General features: G+C 60.6%; 2 protein-coding genes across 5 annotated transcripts in view; one reads left to right on the top strand and one right to left on the bottom strand.

Annotated features, from left to right (window-relative positions):
- The window catches only part of NT5DC2 (5'-nucleotidase domain containing 2), an 8,692-nt gene extending 7,663 nt beyond the window's left edge, over positions 1-1,029 (top strand). For all 3 annotated transcript variants that reach the window (XM_039243614.1, XM_039243612.1, XM_039243615.1), the window contains exons 11-14: positions 149-235; positions 307-447; positions 529-593; positions 672-1,029. In XM_039243614.1, coding sequence (XP_039099545.1) covers positions 149-235; positions 307-447; positions 529-593; positions 672-933 — 555 coding nt within the window. In that variant the 3' untranslated portion in view covers positions 934-1,029. The remainder of the gene's footprint in view (positions 1-148; positions 236-306; positions 448-528; positions 594-671) is intronic.
- Positions 889-27,714, bottom strand: STAB1 (stabilin 1). Of its 2 annotated transcripts, none has more exons than XM_039243610.1 (69): positions 27,598-27,714; positions 23,680-23,816; positions 23,222-23,337; positions 22,920-23,005; positions 22,781-22,850; positions 22,350-22,445; positions 21,931-22,041; positions 21,261-21,457; positions 20,889-21,019; positions 20,580-20,707; positions 20,198-20,286; positions 19,846-19,983; positions 19,563-19,706; positions 19,312-19,374; positions 18,918-19,031; positions 18,780-18,833; positions 18,462-18,542; positions 17,855-18,013; positions 17,432-17,494; positions 17,113-17,208; positions 16,836-16,922; positions 16,234-16,345; positions 15,614-15,800; positions 15,410-15,503; positions 15,143-15,301; positions 13,505-13,600; positions 12,565-12,660; positions 12,366-12,413; positions 12,058-12,188; positions 11,792-11,903; positions 11,335-11,412; positions 11,154-11,252; positions 10,923-11,021; positions 10,645-10,776; positions 10,375-10,503; positions 10,130-10,186; positions 9,720-9,803; positions 9,003-9,198; positions 8,805-8,900; positions 8,670-8,715; positions 8,492-8,568; positions 8,161-8,286; positions 7,911-7,984; positions 7,693-7,767; positions 7,320-7,442; positions 6,970-7,017; positions 6,679-6,756; positions 6,419-6,565; positions 5,943-6,083; positions 5,780-5,839; positions 5,243-5,419; positions 5,072-5,158; positions 4,814-4,963; positions 4,653-4,709; positions 4,375-4,576; positions 3,928-4,077; positions 3,734-3,838; positions 3,453-3,560; positions 3,189-3,382; positions 2,943-3,087; positions 2,729-2,862; positions 2,474-2,639; positions 2,274-2,383; positions 2,061-2,180; positions 1,821-1,970; positions 1,638-1,742; positions 1,402-1,548; positions 1,199-1,315; positions 889-1,114 (listed from the first exon to the last, which is right to left on the bottom strand). In XM_039243610.1, exons 1-69 carry the CDS (start codon positions 27,676-27,678, stop codon positions 1,058-1,060), a joined length of 7,722 nt encoding a protein of 2,573 aa, XP_039099541.1. In that variant the 5' UTR covers positions 27,679-27,714; the 3' UTR covers positions 889-1,057. The 2 variants fall into 2 exon arrangements, with proteins under 2 accessions (XP_039099541.1, XP_039099542.1); XM_039243611.1 differs by having other exon boundaries at positions 19,563-19,703.

Genomic DNA, 27,714 nt, shown 5'->3' with positions numbered 1-27,714 from the left:
GGGACAGTGAGGCCACGGGAAAGGGCGGCTGGAGGGGCCGCACTTCCCCTGGGGATTTGGGAGGAGGGTGGAGAATATGGCGTGGCTCTGGCAGCCCCGTGGTACACTGTGCTCAGTGGTGCGCCCCCCCCCCCCCATCTCTCTCCAGGGAAACCTATATGACTTCCTGCGCCTGACGGAGTGGCGTGGACCCCGTGTGCTCTACTTCGGAGACCATCTGTACAGTGATCTGGCGGTGAGGGGCGCAAGGCTGGGTGGGAGGGAAAGGGCCTGCCGGCTGATGCTGAACCCTGTCCTCGCCCGCAGGACCTCATGCTGCGGCACGGCTGGCGAACCGGTGCCATCATCCCCGAGCTAGAGCGCGAGATCCGCATCATCAACACAGAGCAATACATGCACTCCCTGACGTGGCAGCAGGCACTCACGGGGCTTCTGGAGCGCATGCAGGTGTGGGGGCGTGGGGTGGCCTGGGGGGAGGGCAAGGCTGCTGCCCAGGCACACACCCAGCACCCGCTTTGTCTCCCCCAGACGTACCAGGATGCTGAGTCGCAGCAGGTGCTGGCTGCCTGGGTAAAGGAGCGGCAGGAGCTGAGGTGGGCAGGGTCGGGCAGGAGGGGCTCCCAGCCTCACTCCTGTGGTGCCCGCTCGAGTGCCCCGTGTCTCCTCCTCAGGTGCATCACCAAGGCCCTGTTCAACGCTCAGTTTGGGAGCATCTTCCGCACCTTCCACAACCCCACGTACTTCTCACGGCGCCTCGTGCGCTTCTCTGACCTCTACATGGCCTCCCTCAGCTGTCTACTCAACTACCGGGTCGACTTCACCTTCTACCCACGCCGCACACCCCTACAGCATGAGGCGCCACTCTGGATGGACCAGCTCTGCACCGGCTGCATGAAGACGCCCTTCCTTGGCGACATGGCCCACATCCGCTGAGGGCACCTTTATTGTCCAGAACAGGTCCTAACCCCTCCTGCCCCACCCGTGCTGGGCGTCTGTTCAGGGCGGGCAATAAAAGTAGTCTCCCTCCTGCTCGTGCCTCTGTTCAGTCCTAGACGCATCACTTGACTGCGAGGATCCGCTGGGTGTCCGGGAAGTCGTCCTCCAGGAGCGAGTCCTGGGTGGTAGGAGGGCCATCTGTGGCTGGGCCGATAGCCAAGCCCTGGGGCCCCTTCTGTCACTCCTTACCCCCCATACTCACATCAAAGGGTTCACAAAAAGCATCATGGCTTCCAAAGACAGGGTTGGGGACAGAGACTAGGGTTGGGCTGGTCCCTTCCTGCCATGGGGAGAAGTCGTCCTCGGCATCATCTTCCGCCTGAGAAGAGAGGTGCGTGGTGCGGGGCCTCGAGCAAGATCACTGGACCCAGACACCCCCAACGTCCCCACCCAAGACGGCTCTACCTGGAAGGTGGAGAAGCCAAAGCCCGTGGCCTGCCCTCGGGCACGGAGGTAGAAGGCCCCAGCCACCAGGCCGAGCAGTGCTCCGGCAGCCACCACAGCCCCTACACCTGCCACCACGGGTGGACCCTCAAGTGCCACCACCGCCCGCTGCAAACAAGAAGAGCGTCAAGGGCCAGGACCGTCCCCTCACCCCTTGCTGTTCTGCCTGTTGTCCTCCCCACCCCTCACCAACTCACAGGCTGTAGGGGCGCCAGGAGGGGCCTGGCCAGAGCATGGATGATGCCGTTGAATGCCATGATGTCCCACACGACGACGTGGCTAACCATAACCACCCCTGGGGCCTATAGGAAGACCAGAATCAGGCCTGGTGAGTGTGTGAGGACTGGGGCCAGCAGGGGAGATGCAGTAGCCAAACTCACCACAGGGGCCCAGGAACTGTTGTCAGGGCCCACAGCACTGAAGACGAGCCTGAGGCCCGAGTGGGCGGGGAGCACAGTATCCCGGCTGGCATTGGTGCTCAGGAAGGTGGTGTTGGAGGCATGCAGCTCCAGGTCTGGGCCGCTCAGTGTCTGCGGGCAAAGAAAGCAAGGCCTGTTAGCCTAGGCCAGCCAGAGGCATCAGTACCGGGTCTGGCTCTGTCCACAGCCCCTGCTGGTTACCATGTTATCCATGAAGCCTTCGTTGACAGGGACAAAGAGTGTCTTATAGGTGAGCTCATCATCCAGGAAGTCAAGGAAGTCAAGACCCCGAGGGGTGGCATTGGCATAGCGAAGCAGCATCTGGGAGGGGGGAAATAGGACTGTGGGCAGGCCCCATCCCCAGGGACCCCCAGCTGCCCACACCCTCAGCCCTGAGGCCGAGCTGCTGCGCACCCCATAGAAAGTGGAGAAGTTGGCAGTGGCGGCCAGTACGTCGAGCAGCTTCCCGTTGCAGACGCTTGTCCCGTCACCCACAAAGCCCTGGCGGCACCGGCAGGCCACGTCTGTGGGACAGGCAGTTGGGTGGATCAGTGGAAAGGGGCCGAGCCGGGGCATGTGTTGGGGGTGGGTTTCTGGGGGCCGGGGGGCTGCACCTTGCTCGCGGTAGCAGTAGGCGTCCCAGCACTCAGAGTGGTTCTTCCGGAGGCCCAGGCTGACGACACCCACCTGCCCACCACCACAGTCTGCCGCGGGGAAGACGACTGGGTGGGCAGCCGAGCCATTGGCCAGCCAGCCCACATGGCACAGGTGGAAGCCGAGCTGTCAGGGCAGGAGGGGATGCTGAGACGAAAGGCCCAAATCGAGGGGGCCCCCATGGGCTTGCCTCCAGATGCCTGAGCCCCACACACCTTCTGGGCAGCAGAGAGCTGAGGGAGAGAAGCAAGAACGGCTCCCTGGGCCCCACATGCTGCCTCGGCCTCTGAGAAGTTCAGGCTGTAAGGGCCGCTGGGGGCCTGGAGGTGGAAGACACCAGCCTGTTTCTCTGCAGAAGGGAGGGACGTGTGATCAGCCCGGCAGCACCGAGGTAAAGCAGGGGCACAGGGAGCGGGCAGGGAAGCCCACCCTGGAAGTGGAGGTCAGTGCACACAGCGTCCACGTGACAGGGTGGCGGCTGGCCCAGGCAGCGGTCCACGGGCGGCTCAGGCTCCTCCAGACACTGCAGTCCATCTCCCACGTAGCCGGCATGGCACACACAGCGCCTCGTGTTCTGGGGCGAGAGAGTGAGCAGGTGCTCTTCAGGGCCCTGAGGGCCGCTCTGTGGCGCCTCCCCACCCTGCCACTCCGCTCCCCGGCTGCTCGGCTGCTCACCGGGCCGGTGTTCAAGCAGTCGGCGTGCTCGCTGCAGCCCCCGCGGCGGCCGTCCGCACAAGGGTCTCGGGCCCGGCAGCTCCAGCCGTCACCCTCGTAGGAGGGCAGGCAGGTACAGGTGACCACCGTGCCTGCTTGGCTGCAGTTGGCGTGCTCACTGCAGCCGCCGTGCCCATCCCGGCACAGGTCCACCACTGCGGGCAGGGACAGAGTGAGTGGCAGGACCGAGAGGGGAGGGGGCCTCCCACCTGCCCCCCAACTCACCTGTGCACGAGCGGCCATCCCCTTCGTAGCCCAGGCCGCACTCGCAGCTGTTGCCCGCGCGGCACACGGCCTCGGGGGCGCAGGGTGGGGCACACACAGGCTGCAGCTCTGTCCCCCAGGTACCCCCCCCCACATATCCAGGTTAGGAGCTACCCTTCTGGGTGCCCCTGGACCCCTCCCACCCACCACAGATGGCTCCACTGGAGTGTGCAGTCGGGGCACACCGGTACACACGAGCGTACGAAAGCACTCGGGTGGACACAAATGCAAATAGCACTCACTCAGCTGCACCTCACAGCTTGGCCCAGTCCAGCCTTCCTCACAGAAGCAGGAGCCAGAGCCCCCGAGGCCTTCATCACAGCGGCCATGGGAGGTGCAGCGGCAGGCTGGGGAGACACCAGCAGGCGCATGGGGTTGGCGTGTGGGCCGCGGGGCTCAGAGGGCAGGGTAGGACAGGTGGTTCAGGACAGCCCACCTTGGCACTGGGGCCCAAAGGCACCCGAGGCGCAGAGTTCACACGCTGTCCCTGTAAACCTCGGATGGCACTGGCACTGCCCGCTGCCACTCATGCCATCCATGCACATGCCGTGGCCACTACAGGGGCTGCTGGCACCGCCAGGGCAAGCTAGTGAAAGGTGAGAGAAGTGAGGGGGGTCCAGGGCTCTTTAGGACGCCCAGCCATACCATCCGTCCTGCACCCAGGGCAGCCAAGCCTCCTCTGGAAGCTGCAATCCACCCAAGTCCCCTCACCGATAAGAACCCCCGCAGCCGGCCCACCAGCCTCTCAGAGCACTCCCTCCCAGCCCAATCCATTCACCGCCCAGACCTGCCCCACCCCAGCACCCCGACACTTCTCCAAAGCAGTGGCCAGGGCTGTGCCAGAAGGGCCCACTAGAGATACCCACAACCTTGGGACGCTCACCTCGGCACTCGCTGCCATAGTGGCCAGGGCAGCAGCTGGGCTTCCAGGTGGTGGTGACGCAGTTGCGGTGGCAGCCTCTGCCCAGGCCTTGGGGCTGACCCCAGAGGCTAGACCGGGCCCAAATGCTGCGCAGGGCCAAGGAGTGCAGTGGGGGGGATGTCCAGAACTTTGAGTAGTACCTCCAGCAGGTCTCAGGACTGCCCTGGGCAGAGAGGAGTCAAACAGCCCTGGAGTCCCTGGGCCCCGCCCAAACCCGCACCCAGCTCCCAGGCCCTTACCTGCTCCCGCGAGCCCTCAGGACATGGCGGTTCTAGCCCACAAATGCTGCAGATCTTCTGGAAGGAATAGAGGCCAACACAGCAAGGTCAGATGACTGGACGATCAGGTCCCTTGGCTAGGATCCCGTGCCCCTCCACCTCTGACCTATGGCCTCCCTCACCAGCCGCAGAGGTCGAGTCTCGAAGCGGTCACAGCGGGCACCAAGGCCAGGTGGCTCCAGAAGCTGGTCGATGCCATAGGCCAGGCCACCCTCGAAAGGCAGGTGCCGCTGCACAATGCGGGCGTCCTCCTCACCCACTGTGAGCTCACCCTGCAGGTGGAGAGGGAGAGTACACGGGGTCACAGGTGCACTGCGGCCCCGCACTGTCAGAGCCTCTGCCTCCTGCTGCCCTCATCCAAGCCCTCTCCTCACACTCACCGGCCGGACACGGCTGCAGGAGAAGGAGATGGGGGTCCCATGCATGGTGCGGAGAGGGCCCAGGTTGGGCAGGTCAGACGCCAAGGCCTGAGCAGATAGAGCTATTGGTTGGAGCTGGGCAGGCAGGCTGGGCAGCAGGCCGTGGGGACCAAGGGCTGGGGGTGCACCCACCTCAATGTTGCGAATCACGTGGCCCCGCAGAATGGCTGCCAGCTTGTCCCGGTGGTCTTCATGGTACAGCCAAACCTGGCGGTCAGGGGGCAGGGCTTGCAGGGCAGCGTCTGTGGGCCACAGCATTGTCAGGGGCCTGTGGGCTGCATCCTGAAGTAGGGGCAGGAGGCCAGCCACCTGGCAAGAAGCAGGGGTGTGACAGTCAGAGACTGGTGGGCAGAGGTGGGGGGCTGGACCACAGAGACCAGGAAGGGGATCCAGGGACCAGGTGGCCAGCCGCGTTCTGTAGCCAGATGCACGTGGACATACATGCAGGGATAAGCTTGCACACGCCTTGACTATTTTCAGGTCTGTGGACACACATAAACATACCCTTGTGTTCACACTGGGAGGCTCACATACACAGTTGGCCTGTACACACACACGGGACAGGCTGACACACATGTAAGTGTGCAGACAGGTGAATATACACTCACATTACCACACACACACACAGGCACAAATACACACTGACCGGCCCACACAGGGGGGCAGTACCTTCACGAGGCCACTGAAGATCTTGTAACCAAAGCTCTCAGCAGCGGCGGTGATGTTTCTCTGCAGAAAGGCACTTGTGAGCCTTGAGGTCAGACAGGGAGGGAGCGACTGAGGCCCCCAGCAACCTGCCCGATAAGCCTCCAGGCCTGTGCCCCAGTCATACCCGCAGGAGAGGGGCAGCGTCAGGCTTCCAGTATAACACATCCGGCGGCAGCAGGACCTGGTCGATGAAGTGCAGCACGCCGTTCACAGCCTCGTGGTCACTGCTCACCACACGAGCGAAGTCATTGAGATAGATGCTGCCCTGGGGGTGGGGCCCAGGACTGAATGAAGCTGATTTGTGGGGTACTCGTGCCGTGGGTGGGGCCTGAGGTGGGGGCAAAACCTGCATTGGGTGAGTCTTGGGGCAGAAGGTGGGCCCAGTCAAGGCAGAAGGCCTCCAGGTATGGCCCGTGGGGGTGAGGATATGACCAGGGCCTGGGGAGAGGTACTTGGTAGTGGGCAGGGTCTGGAGCTGGTCTCCCTGCCACTAAGGCCTGCCCAGGCCTAGCGGAGGACAGAAGGTCGTAACTGGGTTCAGGGCACAGGGGCAGGTACTGTGGGTGGGTTAGGGCAGGAGAGGGCCGGGCCCAGGCTCACCTCCCTCTCGTGGATGCGCAGTGTGTGCCCCGAGAGCGTGGTGACGTAGCCCTCGTCCAGCAACTCCTGGCTCCTCAGCTGCCGGCAGCTGACCACGTGGTAGCGGAACACAAGCTGGCGGTGGGTACGAATCCGGGCCAGCTCGTCCTGGGGTGGGAGTCCAGGAGGGTAGCGGGAGGCCCCTGACTGCGGCCTCTGCCCACGCCCCAGAATGCCCACCCCCTCCCAGCCTGGCCAGGGGTGGGAGAGGACTGCATTACCTGCGACAGGTTGGTCATTAGATCTGTGCGAGGTACAAAAACTGTGAAAGGCCCATCACCCTTGAGCTCCTTGTATTCCTAGGGGGAGGGGGAAACAGCTGGAGTGGAAGAGGGGTAACTTTCGACCAACTCGGGGCTTCCACGGATCCTCGTGGAAAGACTTGGACTCTGAGATCAGAACTGCCAAACCCCCTGACCAAATAAGAACATGGAGGCCCAAGGACCGGTGGGACCGGCAGATCAGAGAGACCCAGGCAGGACTGAGGAAGTGGAAGCCAGCTGGTCACTCACCAGGAGGCGGAGGCTGAAGAATGAGGCATGTCTGTCCCGAAGAAGCTCCTGGGGGGGGCGAGGATCAGCTCAGATTTTAGGTGGCCCCCATTCAGGGCCTGGTGCCTGTCCCAGCACCTGCGGCCCAAGGTCTGGCCAAGGCAGAGATGAGGAAAGGAAAGCCGGGGGTCTGAGCTGGGGTTAGGATTAGTTTCATGGATCATAGCTGGGTCAGACCCAAGTACAGTCAGGGGTCAGGGTCGTGGTTAAGGCCAGGATCAGGATCCAATCTTGGGTCTTGATATCATGGGTGAGGCCAATGGGGAGGCACAGCCAAGGTTGGGTCAGGGGTCCAACTTGGGCACCATTACCAGGCCAACTCGGGCACGGCAGGTGAAGCCATCACCCACAGTGTGGGCTGCATCACAGGTGCACGTCCTCTGGCCGTCCCCTGTGCTTTTGCACACAGCATAGGGGCTGCAGCCTCCGTTACTCTGAGGCAGGGACAGGAGAGAGAGAGAGGCGTCAGTGGCTCCCAGACTCCTCTGCCCCAGCCATGGTAAGGGGCCATGAAGACCCCTGTCCAACCCCCAAAGCCCAGTTTGCTACTGATCAGTCAGACTGGAGCTTATGGGAGGGCAGCTTACCCTTCAGAGGCCCTTGGGACCCTGATGGGGGGCAAGGAGGGCTGGCTCCTGCCTCAGTCCCCTTCCCCTAGGAAATGAGGTGGGGCTGGGCCCTGACCTGGGAGCAAGGGTCCAGGAGCTCACAGGTCCGGATGCCATCCCCACTGTAACCCTCACGGCAGCTGCAGGAGACCTGTCCCAAATCCTAATCAGTGTGGCTGCTGGGACCCAAGAGCAGGCCAGCAGCCTGGACAGAAGGAGCGCCCCACCTGGTTTGAGGGGGCCCCCCCTACAAGGGAATGGCACAGCCCCAGTGTCCACCTCTGTTGTGCTGACCTGCTGGGGGCCTGTGGGGATGCATTCAGCATGCATGTGGCAGCCCCCGTGGCGGACGAGACAGCTGTTAACTTCTGGGGGAAGAGATGCGGGGGTGAGAGGAGGCCCTTCATTCATCTGTGCAATCAGGTACTCACCCCCACGCTCTCAGGGGCCCCCGTGGGCCCCTCAGCCTCTCGTAGTGTGACTCACAACACTGAAGCCAGAGCCCTGGCCCCACGTATGCCCAGGGTGTGGGTCCCAGCCTCACCCTGGCACAGCTCCCCGTCTCCTGTGTAGCCATTCTGGCAGGTGCATGTCCGCTGCCCAGGTGCCACCTTGGTGCAGTTGGCGTGAGGGGAGCAGCCTCCATGGTCACGGGCGCAAGGATCCACCTCTAGGGGGAGATGATCCCAGAGAGCTGTGAGGAGCTGGCACAGGGACAGAGTGGGGACGAGGGAGGAAGGCATGGGAGGGAGAAAGGAAAAGGTCAGAGGGCAGGGTAGGCCCTGAGGTGGGACTGGGGTTAAAACTAGACTCAGAGGGACCGGAGAGGGCTCTGCAGGGAAATGGGGGCCAGGAGCACCCATGTGTGACTGGACCTGAACAGTGGATGCCGTCGCCCGAGTACCCCGCAGCACAGACACAGGCCGGGCCTGCAGCCGAGTCCTGAATGCAGCTGGGAGGGGTGGCGACAGCTCAGCCTCTGCCTGCCCAGCCCCTCCTTGCCCCCAGCGCCCCGACCCACTTGCCCACCTGTCCCAGGCTGAGCTCACTCACTTGGCATTGGGATCGCACTTCTTTGGGCACGGAGGGCTGGTGATCTCTAGGGGATTGAGAAGATGGTTCTGGTCATTTGGACTCAGGAGCCACTTCCCCAGGAGTCACCCACCTATCCCCCTTAAGGCCACTCACTCTGGTCACAGCGGGGGCCCTGCCAGCCCACATGACAGACACAGCTCCCGTCCCCTCGGAGTCCCTCCTGGCACAGCCCGTGGGCACAGCTGCAGACTGGGAGCAGAACGAGGGGGGGCAGGAGTTACCCAATGCTCTTGTCTTGTCCCTGCCGGTCCGTCCCTGTGCCTGCTGTCCTCCGCCCTCCCCAGTGCTCACCTCCAGCACAGTTGGGCCCGTAGCGGCCCAGCTCACACATCTCACATGCCGTTCCATGGAAGCCCTCATGGCAGCGGCATTCCCCGCTGCCCAGGAGCTGGTCCTGGCATTGCCCATGGCCCGAGCACACACCACCCAGCCCCCCGGGGCACGGCTCACACAGTGTGCCGAAGAAGCCGGGGCAGCAGTCAGGCACCTGTGGGGAGGGGGTAGGGAGAGGCCCCGCACAGGCCAGATGTAGGGGGAGGGAAGTGGGAGTGATGGGAAATGTTGGAGGGGTGGGATGGGGACAGGCCACAAAGCCATAGAATGAAGCAAGCTGGAATCACAGGGTTGGAGGCTACCTTCTACAACCCTCCTCATGGCAGGGGCGAGGAAACAGAGCCTCGGGCAGGCGATGGCTGTGCCGGTTCTCACAGTGAGGGACAGAGCTGGGCCTAGCAGCTGCCCCTGGGGCCTGGTTGACAGTGTCCAGGCTGAACCCCTTTTCCCTTCTCCCCGCCCATACCTCCTGGGGCATGGCCATGGAGACAAACACTGGTCCCACTGACCTTAGACTTCTCCCCCTTGCCCTTCCTCTGGGCCCTTGCCCCCTGCCTCAACCCTAGCCCCAGTCCTGCCTCTGCCGTTGAAATCTAGGCCAAGTTCCTCCCCTGGGCCTGCACTCCCACCTCCCCCTTTCTGGTTAGACTTAGGGGTGGGGATGCCGCAAGGCACCTGGATCTTCTTGGCACACGTGTAAGAACAGCCCCGGGAAAACGAGTAGCCAGATCGGTAGACGCAGCTCTTCCTGGGAGTGTTCTGGAAATGGGCAGGCAGGAGAGCTCAACCCATGGCTCAGGTAGGAGCAGGACAGTGAACAGGGAGACACAGACTATAGGTATCAGTGGGTAAGATGGAAGAGCAGGACAGCAGAAAATTAGCAGGCGGGACTCAGGGCTGCAAGTGAATGAGGTCCTCCTCTCAGACCTGGGCCTGGGCCTCCTAGCCTCTACCAGGGAGGTCAAGCAGCCCTTGCTGTCCCACTCCCCAGGCCTGGGTGAGCCGACTGGGCCCTGTAGGCTCAGACACCTTGGGAGCGGAGAGCAGGCCAAGCTCAGACACAGCCGTGCTGAGACCATCCTCACCTCCAGCTGAAAACCCTGAGCGCAGCGGAATTTCCGGGTACAGTTGACACATTTCTCCTGGGGGGAGGGAGGGCAAGTTTTCAGGTGGTCCTGGGATGGGGGGCCCCCAAACTCACCTTCCTTCCTGTCCCACCCCGATCAAGTGCCCCTCCGTGCCAGCCAGGCCAGCCAGCACCTCCCACCTCTGAACCACAATCCCCCTCCTCCCCTCCCCGGTATCCTCCCCACCGGCCTCAGCCGCTCACCCGCAGGGCCTCAGCGTGGCTATGCAGGCAGCGGCTTGAACCCACGCTCAGGACCCCCGACAAGCCAAACAGTGAGCGGCCAGGGGCCTCCAGCACAGGGCCTTCCAGTGGCATGTGGTTGACCTCAGGCTGAGGAGGGTGGTAGGAGACTGAGTCCACCCCCCACACTACCACCCGCACCTTGGGGCTAACAGGTTCCGGGGAGAGTCTCCAGGCTGGGTGGTCTCTGGGGCGGAGGTTACAGGCTCCCACCCCCCGACCCCTGCAGACCTGGCCGCTATGGTTGTAGAAGACAAGCCAGTGGGCAGGGCCCAGGAGAGAGTTGCGGTGTCCCCCTCGCTGCAGGGATTCCGAGGAGAGGGCTTCTCCCAGGATCACGTGATGTCGCACTGTGTCTGCATCCTGGCAGGAAAGCAGCTCAGGGACTCCAGGGACTACCAAGTGCCCAGGACAGTACATTCCACCCACCTTGTCCCTTTGTTATAGGATGAGAGGCTCACCCAGGTTTTCACCCTCCCCCTTCAGTGGCCCTATCCCAGTGACCTCACCAGGCTGCTGCTGTTGCCCTGGGCCTCCAGAGAGCGGTTTGTGGGCACAAAGATGGTGTAGGCCGTGGCGGCCTCAATCTGGGACACCAGCTTGTGGTGCTAAGGGCAGGGGGCCAGGGTCACCAATGAGCATAATCCTCCCCAGTTCCGACCCTGGGGCCAGCCAGCTCCCTCCAGGCCCTGGGGGAGGATGCTCCGACCAGGCACACTCCTCTCTCCTCTGTTCCTTACCTTCAGCAGCTCCCGGAAGAGATGGAAGGCAGGCACCGAGTCTAGCTGCTGCAGCAAGCCCTGCCCATGCAGCATGTCCCCTCTTGGAGGCAGTAAGACCTGCCATGGAGCATAGGGGCTGGTCAGTACGTCAGTGCCCCTCAGCTCAGGATGTTCCCCGGGCACACCCTTCCGGCCATACCTGGCTGAGGACATGTAGGACACCATTGGTGGCGAGGAGGTCAGCCACATCCACGCTGGCATTCTGCACCCAGACCCTCTGGAAAGCAGCAAGCAGGGCTCAGTCACAGGGAGGCACAGGTGGACACTTAAGAGTGGGTACAGCACCCAGAGATTCTGCTGGGCACCCAGGCAGCTCCCAGTGGCCCCCAGCCTGGCCCAGACACCCTCAGAACCTGCCAGATGGGTACACAGACCCATATCAGGACCCATGCACAAAAGGGACAGGTATGCACATGCAGACAAAGACGGACAGCCCCTGGCAGGCCAGTCACTACTGGTCCCAAGACACTGTCCTGGGTATGCCCTCTGCCGGCCCTGCAGAGGTCAACTCAATCTCATCATGGGGACCCCTGTCTGGGAAGTACCCCCCGCACGTTCCGCACGACCCCCTCTCCTGCCCAGAGTTCACCAAATACCCCACTGATGTTGTGAATCTCCCAGCGTGTGGTGGGGCTCAGGGTGGCCACATCCTGCCCACCCAGCCGGGCCAGCTCCTCCTCAGAGAGGGCACCCTGGAGAAAATGGGCCCTGTGGGACACGGAACCAGGTTAGTGTAACCTATCCTTGGGACTGGGCTCCACCCCAACAGGTACACATAGGTCAGAATGAAAACCTCTGGGGAGGGGCAGGTTCTTGCACAGAAGTCCCTTCCCCACCCCAGCTTCCTGCCATGGCAGCCCACCTGACCAGGTGAGGCAGCATCTTTGGCTGCAACCAGAAGGCTTGGTCCTCAGGGCTCAGCCTCCGGATGGCAGACTCAGAGGGCACCAGGGCTGTGACTTGACTGTTGGTAGGAAGAGTGATGCCAGCACTCTGTGTGTGTGGTGACAGAGGGACAAGGGGAGTGATGAAGGCAGCCACCTGAGATTGCTTGCTCCCAGCCTGCAGGCCTGCCCCCATCTCCACCTCTTGGAGACATTATGTGGTACCTCTGCATCCAGGAGGACTCCTGGATTTGAGCCCCAACCCCAGTATTCTGCCCTGTCCTACCTTGATCCACTGGTAGAAGACAGAGAAGTGGGCATTTGCCTCCAGCTCCTAAGGGGGGGAAAGAGCTGAGGTCATCAGTCTAGGGACAAACCCAAGCCCCCTCCTCACCAGGACCCTGAACACTGCCCCTTCCTACCTGAGGTGCATGAAAGGACCCACACACACACACACTACCACCAAACACAGGGACCCTACTCACCCGGAAGATGTCTCCGTAGCAGCTGAAGCCGTCACCCCCATAGCCAGAGGGGCATGTGCAGACCCGCTGACCTCCCCCTACTGCTCGGCAGGTGGCCTGGGGTGGAGGTGGGGCAAAGAGACAGTACCCAGATGGCAAGCTGGACAGCACCCCAGCCTACATCTCTCTGTTTACCCTTATCACCTCTCTTTCTGCTGCCTGCCTGTCTTGCTACCCAGCCCCACCATCTGCCTATCCAGCCAGCCAATTTGCATTCATGTTGCATTCAGTATGCCTGGCCATACTCTCCAAGGTCACTGAGCATTTGACATGAGTGACCCCACATCATCATGACAGATGGGCTGGGAAACCCCAGGGCTGAGGGAGCATCCAGGAGGAGAGGCCTGCCCTGAGAGCAGGAGGAGCTAACTGAGGCGCCTGGGTGGCTCAGTTGGTTAAGCGTTCGACTTCGGCTCAGGTCGTGATCTCACAGTTCGTGGGTTCAAGCCCCGCGTCGGACTCTCTGCTGACTGCCAGCTCAGAGCCCGGATCCTGTTTCAGATTCTGTGTCTCCCTCTCTCTGACCCTCCCCTGCTCACACTCTCTCTCTCTCTCTCAGAAATAAATAAAACATTTAAAAAAAAAAAAAAAAAGGAGCTAACTGGGAGGCCTTCCAGAATACATGGGCAGAGGTGCAGTGGTGTTAGAATAGTCAGAATAGTCAGGAGCCAGACAGCAAGGGGCTCGGAGCAGCCACAGGAGCATGGAATGGGTTGGGGGTCAAGGGTGGAGATAGGAGGTAGGGCAGGGGCTGGGGCCTTAAGAATGAGTGAAAGCTCTTTACTGTGGGCAAGGGGGTGACATGGTTTAGATCTGTGGCTTAGAAAGATTCCAACCCTGGCCATAGACAGGGACACCCAGAGAGCCTCCCCCCAGGTTCCAGGCCCTCTCGCCCCCTCACCAGGTCATGGCAGCCACCATTGCCTGCCCGGCAGGGGTCAATAGGACTGCACACATAGCCGTCCCCTGCGAATCCCAGCTTGCAGGTGCACCGGCTCTGGAGAGGTTAGAAGCAGAGGACCTCATCTCACCAGGGGTACCCACCCCTCTCCTCCACTCCCCAGCTCTCCATGGGCCCTATGCCCTGGGGATCCTTGTTCAGACCCATGGAGCTCCTCCCAGCCCCATCCACGGTCCACATCAGGAGCCGGAGGCCCTGAGGGGAGGCTGGCTCTTGAGATGAGTCCACAGAAGTGATGGCATTGGCAGGGAGGCATCCATGGGGACCTGGTACCCCTCTGCCCTCAGGCCTGGGAGAGGGCGACAGCACAGGGTGAGCAGGCAGGTGTCTGCAAGGCTGGCCCCAGGGCTGGCGGCACAGACTCACCTCTGACCCTGCCCCCTGCTCTGATCCTTCCCACTGAATGCCTGTGTCTTGGGCTTGTCCACACTGCAGCTGAGTGACTGGTGACATGCCCTAGATCTCAGCTGCCCTTGTCTGCAAGTTGGGGGCATCTCCACCTCCTTACTCTGGTCCTCGGTTCAGGACTTTAACATTGTATAGCTCTTTGTGGAGCGGGTAGTGCCAGCCCTCACAGCCAGTTGGGTGTTCGTCACGGACACCCCACAGGTAGGTGACCCCAGCCATGGCAGGACAGTCTCTGCACACACACATTGACCCAGAGGCAGCCAGGCCTGACCTCCCAATTGGTGTATTAGACACTTGAGTGCCACCCAGTCTTCAGGTTCACGGGCCTGATGTGCCTCACAAGAAAAGCTGCAGATGCTCAGGCCCTGTGGCTGGGGTCTGAGGCTGCAAAGCTCCACAGCTGGATTCCCATGAGTCTAGAGATTTGGGGATGCCAGTCTCTTTGGGCAGGAGTCTCCCCCTGCTTTGCTCAGCACTGGATTCCTAAGTCTAGATCAGGGACTAGCATGTAACACACACCTGGTGCTATGTGGGAAACCAGTGAATGAACGAGTGAACTCATGGCCAGGAGACAGCGGCCCCGAGGCCAGGTGGAACAGAGGACTCGTGGACTCAGTTACAAGAGTCCTCGTCCCCGAGGGACGGGAGCCACGGCCTTCTGATTTGGGAAAAAGGCAACCTTGAACTGGTGGTCGAATGCACCTTCCCTTAAAACTGTCATGGCCTTGGGGCGCCTGTGTGGCTTAGTCGGTTAAGCGTCCGAATTTTGCTTAGGTCATGATCTCGCGGATCGTGGGTTCGAGCCCTGCGTCGGGCTCTGTGCTGACTGCCAGCTCAGAGCCTGGAGCCTATTTCAAAGTCTGTGTCTCCCTCTCTCTCTGACCCTCCCCTGCTTATGCTCTCTCTCTCTCTCTCTCTCCTAGAAATAAATAAAAATATTAAAAAAAAAAACTGTCATGGCCTCATGTCGTCTCCAGCACACGTCCGCTGTTTCTAGACTGTATGACTCAACCTTCCAGCCCTGCATTCTCACTTGTGTCTGAGGTTTGAGACCCTGAGCTGGAGTTCTTGGGAGTGGATGTTCCTGGAGCCAGATGGGGTGTGGTGAGAGTCCCCTGGAACCAAGACCCCACACCCCACTCTACTGCCTCTAGGCTTGCTGTGCCTCACCTGCCCAGGTCCCACGTAGCTGCAGAGGGCGTCGGCGTGACAACCACCTCTCACATCCAGCTCACACTCATCAATAGCCACACAGACACGGCCGTCCCCGCTCCAGCCTTTGTGGCATGTGCAGTGGTGTTTGCCCAGGGCCTCAGGGACACACTCAGCCTGTGAGAGCCACAATCAAACGACTCAGATCTTCAGGGCAGTGGGCTGAGGGAAAGGAAGTCCCTCTCCCACCTGTCAGGGCTTCAGGAAAGAGACAGTGAGACTGACATTTTCTGAGCAGCCACCACGGTCTGGGTGGGAGCAGGGGTTGCTGGGGGTACAGGAGAAGCCATCGCCCTCGAAGCCATCAAGACAGACACACCTGCGGCAGGTGAACAGGAGGCCTCCAGTGAGCCTCTGGAAGAGGCCGGAGGCCAAACAAACTGACATGCATGGTCATGGATGAGACAGAGAGGAAACATGATTCCTCACCTGGTGACACCACCCTGGCTAACACAGCGGGCGTGCAGGTGGCAGATCTGGGCCTGTTCTGCGGGCCCACAGTGCACAGTGGACTCATTGCAGAAGCGGCCGCTGAAGCCTGGAGCACACGTGCCACTCTGGCACACACCCCCACTGCCCGGACGGTTGTCACAGAGACCATGGACACAGCCACAGTCTGCAGGGAGGAGATGGGAACAGGAAAGCTGAGGCAGGGGCAGAGCTGGCTGGGGACGGGGAATGGGGTGGCTGGCATAGATTTGACTTCAGGGTCACAAAATCAGAGGCCATCCCAGACTCAGTGGGCAGGCAGAAGAAATGCAAGCAGGGCCATTCATTGCTTTCAGTCACCCCACTCTAGCTTCCCCGCCTCAATAGCACCATCAGAAAGTTCTTCTGTGTGTCTGACTTAAATCCCACATGCTTTAGATTGAACCACAGTTGCTGTCCTGGCGTGGGTGAAGGAGACTTCTATTTTTGTCCTCAAATCCTCCCCTCCTCCCTCTGGCCTTCATTCTTCCTCCTGGGGCTCTATTCCCCTTCTTGGGAGTCCCCAACTCCCATCCCAAGTCTTTTTTTCCTGGCAGGCAGCCTGGGCCAGGACCACCCACCTTCCTGGCACTGGTCTCCATGCTTGTTTGGGTTGGAGCAGATGTGGCAGGCGATGCCTTTGTAGTCCGGGAAGCAGAGGCAGGCCCCATTGCCCCGGACCCCATCGCTGCACTGGGGGTGGGCAGGAAGTGAGACCAGTCACGGGGTGGGGGCTGTCCTCCCCCGCCCCCCACACTCTCTCCCTCTATGGGATGGCTCTGAGCTTCTGCTCCCCCCCTGAAGACCTCCCCCTGGAAAAGACCAAGCCACTGATGCTGTCAAAGAACTGGCCCCCCAAAAGACACCCGGCCCTAGAGGCTTCAGGGATAACCTCTGTATAACCTAGAAACGCACAACCCTTAGGGTGTCTCCCCTAGCCTCGATGCTACCAAATGGCGAAACAGAGCACACAAAACGAGCACTGACAAACAGCCTTCATGAAAATAGGTACCCAAATCCGTCGACTTCTTTATTTCTAATTAAAATACTAAAAACAACATGGTCCACCTCCCACTGCCTAGATCTCAGAAACCCGAGGCCAGAGAGAGGCAGGCTTGGCTCAGACACACAGGGAGTCACTGGCCAACTCCTACCCCTGACCCCAGGGCAGTGGAGGACTCACGGTGCCTTTGCCATAGCAGGGGTTGGAGAAGCCCCCAGGACACTGTATACAGTCAGGCCCAAAAAACCCCTTGCAACAGCCAGGTTTCTGTAAGAAACAAAAGTGTGTCTGAGGGTCCATCGGGGGCTACTGCCACTCCCTGGTCCCATCTCTAGAGCAAGCAGGTGGGTGAAGCCCCTCTGGGATGCAACCCAGCTCTCTGAGGAAGGCAGCCTGCTCTGCCCCAGAGGGGAGGCTCCAGCTCACTGGGCAGTGAGCACCCCACCCCCAGGCTCACCAGGATAGTCTGGTTGCAGTAGTGAGCACAGCCTTTCTTCAGGACGTTGAGCCCAGTAGGGTCATGGGTGTAGACACACTCCTTGGGGAAGATGTCCTGGGGTGGGCCGCGCAAAGCTGGTCAGCAGGCGTGGGGTCTGAGCCGGCCCCGTGTACCAGGCAGCTCCGATACAGGGACTGCTGAGTCCAGCACTCCCACCCTCAGTGGGGCCGAGAGGGCCTGAGCCTTCAGGTCCAGCCTCACAGCGCCTTCGCCTGACCCTGACCCAGGGTGGAAGTCTTACTGAACAGCCCCAAGGGCCCGGCCAAGGGACACTCACCAGCTTCATACTGTTTGGGGGGCATGTGCTGGTGTTCAGGGCTTGGCAGTCCACACAGGAGCCCTGGGTAGGGAAGGGCCGGTGGGGGTGGGAGGAGAGTGGTCAGTCATAGTTTATTTGTACAGCAGACCCTAAGAAAGTGTCATGGAGCCAAGCCCCGAGGTATGAGAGAGTCAACGACAGGGGGGCCAGGGCAGAAGGAGGAGCTTGGTGGGGGAGTGTGAGAACTGTGGCAGAGGGACAGGAGGGCCAGAAGGTGCCGGAGTGATCCCGAAGGAACCAGCAACAGGACGGCTGAGGCCTGGTGTGGGGGAGGCGGCACATCTGTGGGGTCTGTACCCAGGCCCCAGCCCCAGGGCCACTGGAGGAGAACAGGCGGTGCCGGGGCCCCAGGAAGGCTGGGGCCGTGCGGCGTGTGCTCACCGCCACGATCTTGTGCTGCTCCTCATTGCAGTGCTTAGGCAGGATGGGCAGGATGGTCGGGGGCAGCAGGATGCCCTCCAGCATGTGGATCACACCATTGGCGGCCAGCACGTCCACTCTCCGTAGTGGGACCCCCTCGGGTCCCAGCAGGATGCGCCCCTGTGGTGGAGCCTGGTGTGCAACCTCTCCAGCCTGGCAGACCCCTGGGCCCACTGCCCCCTTCACCCCTACAGCCCAGCCTGCAGGCCATCTCCTCTCCCCTCTCCCTGGCTCTCCAGAGCCCCTTGTTCTGGCAAAACTGCTCCAGCCTCTGTGCCATGTCATTTCTGCCTACGTGGTTTCTAGCCTCTGGGCCTGGAGTCACATGGAATACGGCCCCCTCAACCCCACCACCCTCGTGCCCACTCTCCATGTCTTTGGAGCCCTCCCACTCTGTTGGACCCTGGGAGAATTTGATGTGTGCCTGCCTCCCACATAGCCCCACCAGGGCCTGCGCTCCATGGGGCTCGGACTATAAGGGCAGGGCTGAAAGGGACCACATAACCAGCCAGTCATCACCAACCCCTCCATTGATCCATTCACCCCAGATTTTGTTTGCAGAGCTCACCTCCTCAGAGATATTCACAGCCAGGACCTGGTTTGCCAAGGTGAGGACTCGACCCTTGGAAATGAGCTTCTCAATGGTCAGCTGGGGTGGAGGAGAGTGTGGCCTCAGGCTGGGCATTAGCCACATCGTAAGGCCACACACAGTCCTGCGTGACTCACAGCCTCCACCTGGGTCCCCAGACTCTCTTCTGTGCTTATAGAGTCCAAATGGATGGGGAGAGGAAAAGGGGCTCCGAGGGAGGCCGGGACCTACAGACAAACCTCGAAAAGCCCAGCAACAGGTATAAGCTGGTCACCCTTCCAAAGAAGAGCCTCTCACCTGGCCATGGCTGTAGATGTGGTACTTCACCAGCTCCTGTAGTTTGGACAGACCCTGAAAGGAGAGAGACGGCTTGGTAGGGGAGGGTGAGGGCCCCGGTACCCCGTCTTCCCAGCCCCTTCACCCCACCGAGCTTACCGCTGTGAAGAGGTAGATCAGCCGGCCATCACGCAACATGTCCACAGCCTCGTTGCTTGGGACAAACACTGTGAATGGCCCAGGTCCATCCAGGATGGAGGGTAGCCCACAGTTCTGTGGCAGCAAGAAGGAGGCTCAGGGAGGCTCTGCCTCCACCTCTGAGGTCGGCCTGGGCCCCGCCACCCTCAGCCTGCAGGGAACGCCCACGAGGAGTAAATGGGAGACCATGGCAATGGGTCCATGCTAACACAGAACCTCAGGATGGTGATGGGTAGGTTAGAGGATGGGGGCACGGGCAAAGACCCATACTACCCCAGAACCCTAGATCCCTGTCGGTAATGAGGGGTCCCAAGACAAAAGATCAGACAGGCTAGGATCATACACCCAAACTCACCTCCAGGATGGTTTCAAACCGGCTGAAGGCCTCAGTAGAGGCAAGGATCTGGCCGACGGTTCTCTGTAGCAAGGGACAAGCATGAGAGCCCCAGGGAAAAGGGTGAGGCTGCTTGGGCCTCAGAGGGGAAGGAGGGGAAGGAGTTCTGTTCCAGGCCTGCCCAGAACTGCCCTTGGCCAGTCTCTGAACTCTGTGGGAGTCAGAGGTCACCCAGTGGCACGTGGTGGAGAGAGGGGAGGGCACTGTCTCACCTTGGGGTCCTCGGGGAGCTCTGGTGGGGGCTGCCACTGCAGAGCGGTGACCAAGTGGAAGACACCATTGGCTGCCGGGTAGTTGGCTTTTTGGATGGTGATTGTTTGCTGGGGGTGGTCTTTGTACTTGTACGTGTACTTCTGCTGAGACAGGAGACCTCTGGCTCATATGGCACATGCCAGCCTCCTGTTCTGAGGCTCTGTTCCACCTCCATACCGTTGCTCAGGCAGCATCCCCCAACTGTGACACCTCTGGTGTCCAGGCTGAGATAGCCCCCCTTACCACGAAGCGGTTGAAAGTGACGGTGATCTCCTGCCCATCCAGTGTCCACCACCTGCGTGTCTGCTGGGTCCCCAGTTCCTCCAGGATGTGCTGTCCCGCAATGATGTGCTGTTTGCAGAGCTGCCGGGCAATGGATGCCTGTGGGCACAAGGGGACCGGGGTGCTGAGTGGGCCCGTGGTGGCCAGTGGTCATCATGCCACCCTGCCCAAGCGATGGAGAGGACAAGGGGCGTCCCAGGCCTCAGTTCCCCAGAGGGTAGAATGGGGACTCTCTCAGGATGCCAAAGTCTGGGGCAGGGTCCAGGGAGGAGGCAAGGGCTGGCAGCCAGCTCCTCGAGGGGAAGAGGCTCACGTTCATGGTCCTGGAGAAGACTGACGAGAGGGATGGCACCAGCACCGTGAACGGGCCCGACGTGGTGAGGATCTCGTGGCAGCCCTGATCTAGAAGCCGGGAGAGGGTGTGTCACAACAGATCTGGGAAAACTTCAGGCGTCAGTCCTATGTTTTGGAGAGTTGGGTAGGGGGCACTGGGCCTTGGTCTGGCGTAGAAGAGAGGCATCAGGATTTGGGTGGCTAGCTCCCACCTCCGATCACACACCACACAACGGCCCACTCTTCTTCCACAGCTCTTGGGCAGAGAGACAGGGCATCTTTGCAGGGTCTGCCCCTCCCTCCCCAGTAAGAATGTGGGGTATGAGGGACGAGATCACAGGGAGGTGGTAAGGGTCACACACCCAACATGGCCAGGGTGACTCTCAGCCGCGGGAACACCACACCCAGCTGGCTGACCTTCTGTATCTCATGGAGCAGGTGTCCATAGCAGGCACGCCCATCCCCTACCTCGCCCTCCTTGCACACACAGCTAGGGACACGGATAGAACTGGTCAGGGCAGGGGGTATGGCCAGTCCCCACCGCCTGGCCCTCACCCACCTGCCCCTCAAGGCCCTTGAACTGAGTGTGCACATGCGTGCACACTTGTCCCTGCCCAGCCCACCCCCCTCTGCTCTGCCCCTGGTGCCCACCCTGTGGCCCTAGTACCTACCTGGTCTTCCCATCGGGGGTCACCTGACAGGTGGCTGAACGGTCGCAGGAGTGAGGGAAGCAGTAGGCAAAGCAGCCCGCAGAGGCATTGTGGTTGATGCTGACCAAGCCTGGCTTACACTGGCAGGAGGCCTGGGCCACCAGGCAGGGGAAGGAGGGTGACATCACATCTATGATAACCACTGGTATCTGTTGCACCCACAAAGCTATGCTCAGCCCACACACCCACCAGCTGAGAAGAGGGCTGCCATCCTCTTCCCATTTTACAAAAAGGGCAACTGAGGCTCCCAAGAGGTCTGTGATGTGCCTAGGGTCCAGTAGCCAGTGTGGGTGGGCGGACCATGGGACAGGCCTGACCCAAGACTCGGCTCACCTTGCCTGATCTCAGGTACAGACACACGGTGGAGTTGCTGGGGCAGCCACCATGGTTGATGGTGCACGGGTCATGGGGCAGACACACCGTCCCATCGCCGTGGTAGTCCTTGGGGCAGCGACACTGTGCCTGCCCCGTGGGGCTCACCGAGCACTGGGCCAGTGGGGAACAGGGCGATGGCTGGCAGGGATTAGGGGCTGCCAGGGCAGAGAGAGAGCCCACGTGAGCTGAGCACCCAGGAGCCCCATCACGTCTGCAGCGACGGCCCAAAGGTGAGGTGAGCAAATTGATCTAGAACTTGGAGACAGGCCCTCTCTCGGTGGCAAGCTATACTTGCTTAAATGGCCAGATTGTACTTGCTGGTTTAAAAGGGGGCTCCTGGGTGGCTCAGTCAGTTAAGCGTCCGATACTTGATTTTGGCTCAGGTCATGATCTCACAGTTGTGAGACTCAGCCTCCAATCTGGCTCTGTGCTGCCTATGTGGAACCTGCTTTGGATTCTCCCTCTCTCTTTCTCTCTGCCCCTCCTGGGCTTGTGTGTACTCATGCTCTCTCTCTTTCTCTTTCTCCCAAAATAAATAAATAAACATTTAAAAATAATTTTAAAGGATGTCTCCCCAGCCCCTGGTCATTCTGAGCTTGGGCCTCTGACATCTAGGTCGCAGACTTACCTCTGCATTCTCTGCCCTGCTGCGTGTGGCCCGGGAGGCAGCTGCAGGCGGGGGCCTCTGCAGAGCACTGGGAGTTCTGGGGACAGTTCAGGGCTTGGCAGACTGGCAGCTCTGAGTGAAGAGTAGGGAGTACTGTGGTGGCTCAAAGCCCCAGGTTGGACAGGAAGACAGGAGCGAAGGTGTTCTGCCCAGTTTGCTGTGCTACTCTGGCCAGGGCCTTGCTCTCTCTGGGCCACTGGGCAGTGTGGGTCTCAGATGACATTCCCTCCCCCTGACCAGTTGTGTGCCTCTCCTACTTAGAAAGAAATTGGGCTTTGGGTAGTCCTACTGAGGCTCAGGCCCCATCTCTTACCTATTGGCCTCTCTTGCTCTGGCCACTGAGTACCTGCCACACCCCCCTGCCCAGCATCCCTGCCCACCTTGGTCACAGCGGGCTCCAGTGTATCCAGCAAAACACAGGCAGCTTCCATCTCCAAGCGGCCCTCGGCTGCACACGCCATGTACGCAGCCACACACTGGGAGGGACACACAGGGACACACGTGGACATTAAGTCCCTACCCTCTCCATTTCTAGAACTCGGCTTCAGCTGGCCCCATCTCAAGAACACAGGGCTGTAATGCAGGACTATAGGGGTGATGGGAGCCCAAGGGAGACTCCTGGCCTAGCCTGGGGGCCCAGGGGGCACTGCCTGGTGAAGGCCTCTGGGAGTAGCACGGGGCTGGGGTATGAGGAGGCAAAGCTCATATCCTGGGAGGTGGAGTGTCAGGCTGAGGGCCTGGGAGGGAGACTGCTGGGGACTGGGGACTAGGTAGGCTGTGGCCCTTGCTCCCCTGCCCCGCCGGTACTCACCTGACTGGCAGTTGGGCCCAAACCGGTTGGGGTCTTGGCACTCCTGGCAGGCAGAGCCACTGAAGTTTTCCTGGCAGACATTTGCAGCAAGTCAGTACAGCCCTCCCCTGTCCCCACCCCAGTCCAACCAGGCCCTTACCTGGCACACGCAGGTCCCGTTCCCATCTATGCCATCCAGGCAGGTCCCACGGCCATTACACGGAGTCTCAGCACCCCCAGGACACTCTGTGAAGCCCCCCCCGTCGGAACTCAGCTATGCCCCTAAGAACTCATGATTCGCCCCTGACCCCAGAAGCTCTGGGCAGCCCCGGCCCCGACCCCTTCCCCAGGCAGCCAAACTATGCTGGCACTTGCTAAGTGTCCATTTACTGAACCAGTGGAAGGAGATGCAAGCAGATGCTGCAGACAGGGGAACCCAAGGCTGGGGCCCCCACCCCATACCATAGCACTGGGACCCCCAGAAGCCAGGGCAGCAGGCCTTCTCCACCACATCCTTCCAGCACTCCATGCTGCAGCCTCTCATGGACATCAAAGAGTCCCCCAGCTGCACCTGGTAGCTGGGCACAAAGGTGGCAGGGTGACTGGGCAGGGTGACAGGAGGGACTCCCACTCTCCAGCCCCCAGCATGGCCTCCCCACACTGGGTTCCCATGCTCCGGCTCCACCTCCCCTCCCTCTGCCTGGTCTGGAGCTGAGCATGGGGCTGGCATGTAGTAGGTGCTCAATACATACCAGCTGCCCCCACCTCCTCTCTACTCCCTATTTCTGCCCCACTGGAGGGGCCAACAGACATGTTGGGATAAGTGAGTCCCTGCTCTCACCACCCAAGCCTGCCAGGGGTGGCCCTCCCCCACCCCACGGGATGCTCCTGGAAGTGGGCAAGGAGGTGGGGATCCGTACTGGCAGTCCTGTGAAATCTTCTCGGGTATCTCCCGAAGCCAGCCTGGGGGGCACATCCGCCTCCTGATGGCAGAGCACATGGTACAGGGTATGTGCATGACAAACTTGGTCTTCACATCGCAGCGTCTGGACTGCACCTGGGCAACAAGTGGAATTTGGAGTGAGGGGCCTGGACCCTGCACCCAGTCCTGGTGCTGCTCTGACCGAGGCAAGGCCTCGCATCTCTCTCCAGGCCTTGGTTTCCCACCTGTTCCAGTGAGGACAGGGGAGAATGTGAGAGATGGGGAAACCTGCCTGTCACAGGTTGTCCCTGCCACACTGTGTTCCTATACCACAGCCGCCGACTTCTGTCCAGGGCCACAAACATATGTCCAGAAGCCTCAGAGTCTATACCTCCTGACGTGATGAGAACCCAGCCGTTTTCTTAGGCCTTAGCCCATTCAGATGAAGAAACTGAATCCTGGGCCCCAAACCACCCAGAGACTGGGTCTGTCAGGGACCAGAACTGGGACTTTCAACCTAGTGTCCATTATCACCTCTCACTTAAAAGTGAGATGCCACAGCAGACACTGTTTGGGAGAGCACAGCAATTCAATTCCCAGGCACAGGCAGAACCCCTTTGGTCATTACTTTGCCCTGAGCGTGTCTCCACTGTGCCACTAAAGGACCCTCTCAGCTGCCCTGGGGATAGAGACCCAACAGCCAGCCTCAGACCCAAGAGGCAGGCGTGTGAGCAGATGTGCAGGGAGTCTGCGTGGGTTCCCTGAGCCCTGACCCAGATGTCTACAACTTGTCATCGGGTGGGCAATGCTGCCCGTGAGGGAGCCGCGAAGACCAAGCGGCTTCCCAGGGGAGGGGGGACAACGGAGCTGGGGCTGAAAGATGCCTAAGAGTTGGCCAGGGTAGTTCCCCTGGTAGAGGGGACGGGAGAGGCAAAAGCCAGGAAGTGCGAAGGAGCGGGTGACCAAACATGACAAGGCAGAGAGCAACCAAGGAGAGGGGCCAGTGGCCAGGCCAGCTGGTTTGTTTTAAATGGGTCTTCTGACTGCACAGAGAGCAAAAGCCAAGGTCGGGGCGGGGGTACGGGAAGAGACCATCCCCTGTGGGATGTTGGGTGCTGAGAAAGCCAGCCCTGTGGTCCCACTCCCTGGTCTGCCACAGTCCCTGCCAGTCTACCATCCCAAGGGGCCACCCTTGGCAACAAATTCCCAAGACCAGTGCCATGCCCTGGAGGGATGGAAGCTTAAGCCTTGGTTGTAAGTGGGAGAAAGGACCATAGGAGAGTGTGTGTTGATGGAAGAGAGGATTTGGGGGCCTGTGGCCCAGACTAGAGAATCTAAAATATTCTAATCTAAAAAATGCTGAATATGCTGCGGTGCAAAGAGAGTGAGCCCAGAACATCTCTTTCCTAGAAGGTTATAGATGTGAGGCCTCTCAAGGCAAGAGGAAAAGAGAAACAGCAGCTTGATACTTTTTTCTAGGAGGAGAACACGAGGGGCCGAGGGCCACTCTCTGCTGCAGTGATTTGGCCCTTTCCGCTCATGCTTCTGCGGTCTGCAAAGAAGGAAGTTGCCAAGAGTGGCCTCAGGCCCAGCCGTGGGGCTGAGTGTTGTGGTCTCATTCCTCACCCTGGGGCTCAGTCTTTGCTGAGCCAGGGAATGGCTAGGAAGTTGGGTAACTCCAAGGCTGGCCAGCTGCTGGCTCAGGGCAAAGGCACCCCTAAGGGCCACCTGGCCAGCTGGGCCCAGTTGCCATTGTGGCCACCACTGGCCCGGGGACTGGCTCTCAGAGGAATGAACAGGTCTGGCTAAGGGCTCGAGGGAGAGAGAGCACACTCTGCTCTTTGCAGGGCGGTGGGATTTGGAGTGTGGAGGTGAGCACAGGAGGAAGGTGGCCCATGGGGGACCTCACTCCCAGGCTGTTGCATTGGGGAAAAATCTGTGTGAAATGGTGAAGGGTGGATAAGTCAGTCGCTGAATCATACTTCCCGTGGGGAGTATAGCAGACGCGGGCACCAGGCCCCTCTGCCCTACAGCCTGGAAGGGGCACCATTCTCCCCAGAGCAGTGTCGCTGCTGGTCCCTCTGAGTCACAGCCCGGTGCTGAATCAGATTCCCCTCTTCCCTGGGCACATCGGGACCACCTGAGCCAGGCCCTGAGTGCTGCCCCCTCCCTGTCCTGATCCAGAACTGAGTTTGCAACATCTGCTTCCCACAGCGACAGACGCTGCTGGGGAAGTTGAGGAGACACAAGGTGTAAAGCCTGTTGCAAGGTGGGAGAAATTCCCCCAAGATGGGCCCTGGGGCCCAGAACCCAAACTCCCCACTCCTGTGAACCCCCAACTGCTTTCTCTGCCCTGGATCAAGACCCTTCTCCCACCAAACCTCAGCTTGAGACCACAGGCTCCTCCACCACCAGCACAGAGGAGACACTAAGCAAAAGGCTTTTTGAATGGACAAGGACTAAAACTCCCCGTCCTCCGGGAAGCCTTCCTTGCCTCTACTGCCTAAGTTTGAGTCCTGCTTCTGCCCCTCACTGGCTGTGTGACCCACAGGTCATTCTTATCCCCTGGAGCCTCAGTTTCCTAATATTTAGAGAGGGCCTCATGCTACAGGAGGGCTGAGTCACTGAGGATGTGAAAGAAGGCCAGTATCGCCACATCCCTATTTACAGGAGCCCCAGGGACCATCAGCCCTGGCCAAAGTTGGCTAAGCCCCGGTCCTAGGATACCAACTGAGAGGTGGTCAGAGCATAGGTCTCCAATAGAAAAATTCCCAGCGTGAGGCCCCTCATCGACCCCTGTCCCCAGAACATGGGGAGGTGGCAATGAGCAGCCTAGAATCCTGGGATCTTCCACCATCAGTCACCCCTGCAGCCTCCAACCGGCCCAGCCCCAGCCCCCACCTGGCCCCGCCTGGCAGTGGAGTCCTAGACAAGTCCTTCCTCTGGATCTCAGCCTGCCCACTAACGATAATGGGGACAGCAGCAGCTGCCCCAAGAACCAGATGAACGTGGCCTCATGGTGGAGGGAACCCACATCTGTAGGCAGACCCCAGCCGGGCAACTCTATCTCCACATTCAGGGTGGGACGCTCTTCCTGAAGCTCCAGTGGGGACAATGTCCCTGTTCCGGGGCTCGAGCAGACCTGAAAACGGACAGCCGTGAGGTGGCTGGCGCACATGGGACCTGACAGCCACACACTGGGACCCCTTCTCTGAGGAGTCGCAGGCAGTGGTTGGGAGCATGGCTCCAGAGTTGGACAGGCGGATGTCCATCATCCTTGAGCTTGAGCTCCCTCAGGCAGAGAACAGGACCACTGCCCAGGGGTCACGAAAACTATTCCAGGGGATAATGCCGGGTGTGCCCAGGGCTGTGCATTTGATAAAAGGCAGCTCTTAAGTTTGAGAGTGTTCTTGTAGGCTGCTGCTTACCCAAAGGGACTAGGGTTGAGTAGACCTCATTCTACCCCTGGGGCCAAACACAGGCACACATACACGTGTGTTCCACAACCCTCCAGGGTTGGGGTGATTTTATCTCCAGTCCCCAGGACAGGGTCACAGAGAGACCAGGGCCCAGTCTGGACAGGGAGGGCAGGAGGACGGGCCTGGCTCTGTACCCTCAACTTCAGGCTGGGGAGCCCTGGGATGGCTGCCCAAACCACAAGGCTGGCAGGCGGGGCGCAGTTATAGGAGGGCAGGCCAACACACCCCTGCCACCCGAGGCAGCTAGACAGAGACCTCTCAGCCTGTGGAGGTAGGCACAACAGCCCAGCCCTCTGGTCTTGCTCAGAGATCAGACAAGTATCGGCCACCCCGTGTGTCCCCCAGACCTGTGCCCAATCTGTGCACACTTTCCTCCCTGCTCCCACCCCTGGCCAGCGGGCCTGGATACCAAGTCCCCCACATTGGCTCCTACTCACCTTCTGCCCCCTGGTGAAGCTGGAGCCTGCTAGGCAGAAGGCCAGGAGGCAGAGCAGGAGGAGGCCCCGGGGCCCTGCCATGGCTGGTGGCGGCGCGGGCACGCCGTCCAGGACAGC

Source organism: Hyaena hyaena, unplaced genomic scaffold (assembly GCF_003009895.1).
Source record: "Hyaena hyaena isolate Hyena2069 unplaced genomic scaffold, ASM300989v1 scaffold_231, whole genome shotgun sequence".
In the NCBI taxonomy this organism is placed as follows: domain Eukaryota; kingdom Metazoa; phylum Chordata; class Mammalia; order Carnivora; family Hyaenidae; genus Hyaena; species Hyaena hyaena.
The sequence above is the reverse complement of the archived record's forward strand: the minus strand, read 5'-3'. Positions and strand labels throughout refer to the sequence as shown.

Excerpts from the sequence above, each read along its gene's own strand:
- STAB1 (XM_039243610.1), bottom strand. The coding sequence starts at position 27,678 with ATGGCAGGGCCCCGGGGCCTCCTCCTGCTCTGCCTCCTGGCCTTCTGC. Across the intron at positions 17,209-17,431 it reads CCCCAAACAGTATGAAGCTG|GACATCTTCCCCAAGGAGTG; the intron begins GTGAGTGTCCCT and ends GGCCCACCCCAG. Across the intron at positions 12,189-12,365 it reads TCTTCTACCAGTGGATCAAG|AGTGCTGGCATCACTCTTCC; the intron begins GTAGGACAGGGC and ends CCACACACACAG.